The 1,516-nt window shown below is 70.0% G+C and overlaps 1 protein-coding gene across 1 annotated transcript in view; it reads right to left on the bottom strand.

Moving 5' to 3' along the window:
* AURANDRAFT_67941 (hypothetical protein) overlaps positions 1-1,516 on the bottom strand; it is a gene marked incomplete at both ends in the record, with an annotated part of 9,324 nt that overhangs the window by 3,495 nt on the left and 4,313 nt on the right. Inside the window, 2 exons of the mRNA XM_009043527.1 lie at positions 43-864; positions 1,173-1,427. Of these exons, the coding sequence (XP_009041775.1) occupies positions 43-864; positions 1,173-1,427 (1,077 nt within the window). The remainder of the gene's footprint in view (positions 1-42; positions 865-1,172; positions 1,428-1,516) is intronic.

The raw sequence follows: 1,516 nt of genomic DNA, 5'->3' as shown, positions 1-1,516 counted from the left end.
CTGAACGTCCGCGCCCGACACGGGGGAATCGATTCCGGTGACAGGCGGGGCGCAGTCCGGGATCGGCAAGTCGGCGAGGTCGCGAAAGCACGAGCAGTTGCGCGTCCACTCGACGCAGTCGAGATCCTTCATGAAGCACGCGCAGCGCGGTGGCGGCTCGCGCGCCATTCTCCGCAGCGCGACCGCCGCCGCGCGGCGCGCCTCGCACAGCGAGCCGCCGCGCGCGAACACGTCGTAGTCGAGGAGCGCGGCCGCGTCCTCGCGCGCCATCGCGGGCCACGTGTCGAGGCGCGCCGTGAGCGCGTGGCGCGGGATCGGCGGCCACCGCCAGAGCGCCGCGCGCACAAGCACGAGGTCGAGGCCCTCGACGACGCCCGCGACCACGTAGCCGCACTCGCGCGCGACCGCCTCGACCGCGGCGGCGGACGAGCCGTAGAAGCACGACCCGCGCCACGCGCCGGCTGACTCGCCGAGCGGCATCCACTCCGCATCCGGGAACGCGAGGCTGCTCCGCTCGCCGTCGCCAAAGTTTGAGTTGTATTCGACGCTCACGACGCGCGGGCGAAACGTCGAGAGCAGCGCGCGCAGCACCCACACATCCGCCGAGTCGATGTCGACGCTCACGTAGTCCGGCTCGAGCGGCGCGCCGTGGCGGCGCAGCAGTGCGGCGACGGTCCCCGGTGTGACAAAGGCACGATGGAGGTTGATGGACGAGTTCGCGAACGTGCTATCGAACAGCAGCCCCCGCCACCCACGTCGCCACAGCGCGTACGTGTTGCTCCCGGCTCCGCCCTCGAACGAGTCGCTGTTGAATCCGATCTCGACGAAGAATTGGTTGGTCTCGCCAATCACGTCCAGCACCGCCTGGACGATGCCATCTTGCGGTCCTTGCGATGTGTACGAGCCGACGCACGCGCACAGCAGCCACACAATCGCAACTCGATTACCGTCATTATTCATTGCCACTGAGAGGCAATCAACGACCTTGAACTGCATCGAGACCTTGAACTGCATCGATATAGGCGAGGTCCAATCGCCTCCCGCAGCCGCCAGCGTCGCGAGGTCCAATCGCCTCCCGCAGCCGCCAGCGTCGCGCGCCTCCTCGAGGTGCACAAAAAGTTCCAAAAATGTCGAAGCGCCGCAATGCGAACGGCCAGATGCGGCGCGAGGACTACGAGGCGCAGGAGCGGGCCGACGACGACCCGCGCGCGCACGAAGTCGTTGACGCCGCAGCAGGCGAAGTCGTCGCCCTTGAAGACCGCCTTCTCGACGACGCGGGGCGTCCGCTTGAGGAACGGCGGGAACGCCGTGTCGCCGCGCACCTCGAAGGGCAGCGCCGCGACGACGGCCTTGAGCGCCGCCTCGAAGCGCGGCTTCGCGCGCGCGGCGTCCCGGTAGAGCTCGTCGAGGCGCGCGCCGCCGCCGCGCTGGGGCCGCGCGGCCGCGCCGGGGCACTCGAGCGCGGCCACGGACGCGCGGAACGCGGCGAGGCCCGCCGCGTCGTGTTCGCGAGAAG

This window comes from Aureococcus anophagefferens (genome assembly GCF_000186865.1).
Source record: "Aureococcus anophagefferens unplaced genomic scaffold AURANscaffold_57, whole genome shotgun sequence".
In the NCBI taxonomy this organism is placed as follows: Eukaryota; class Pelagophyceae; order Pelagomonadales; family Pelagomonadaceae; genus Aureococcus; species Aureococcus anophagefferens.
The sequence above is the reverse complement of the archived record's forward strand: the minus strand, read 5'-3'. Positions and strand labels throughout refer to the sequence as shown.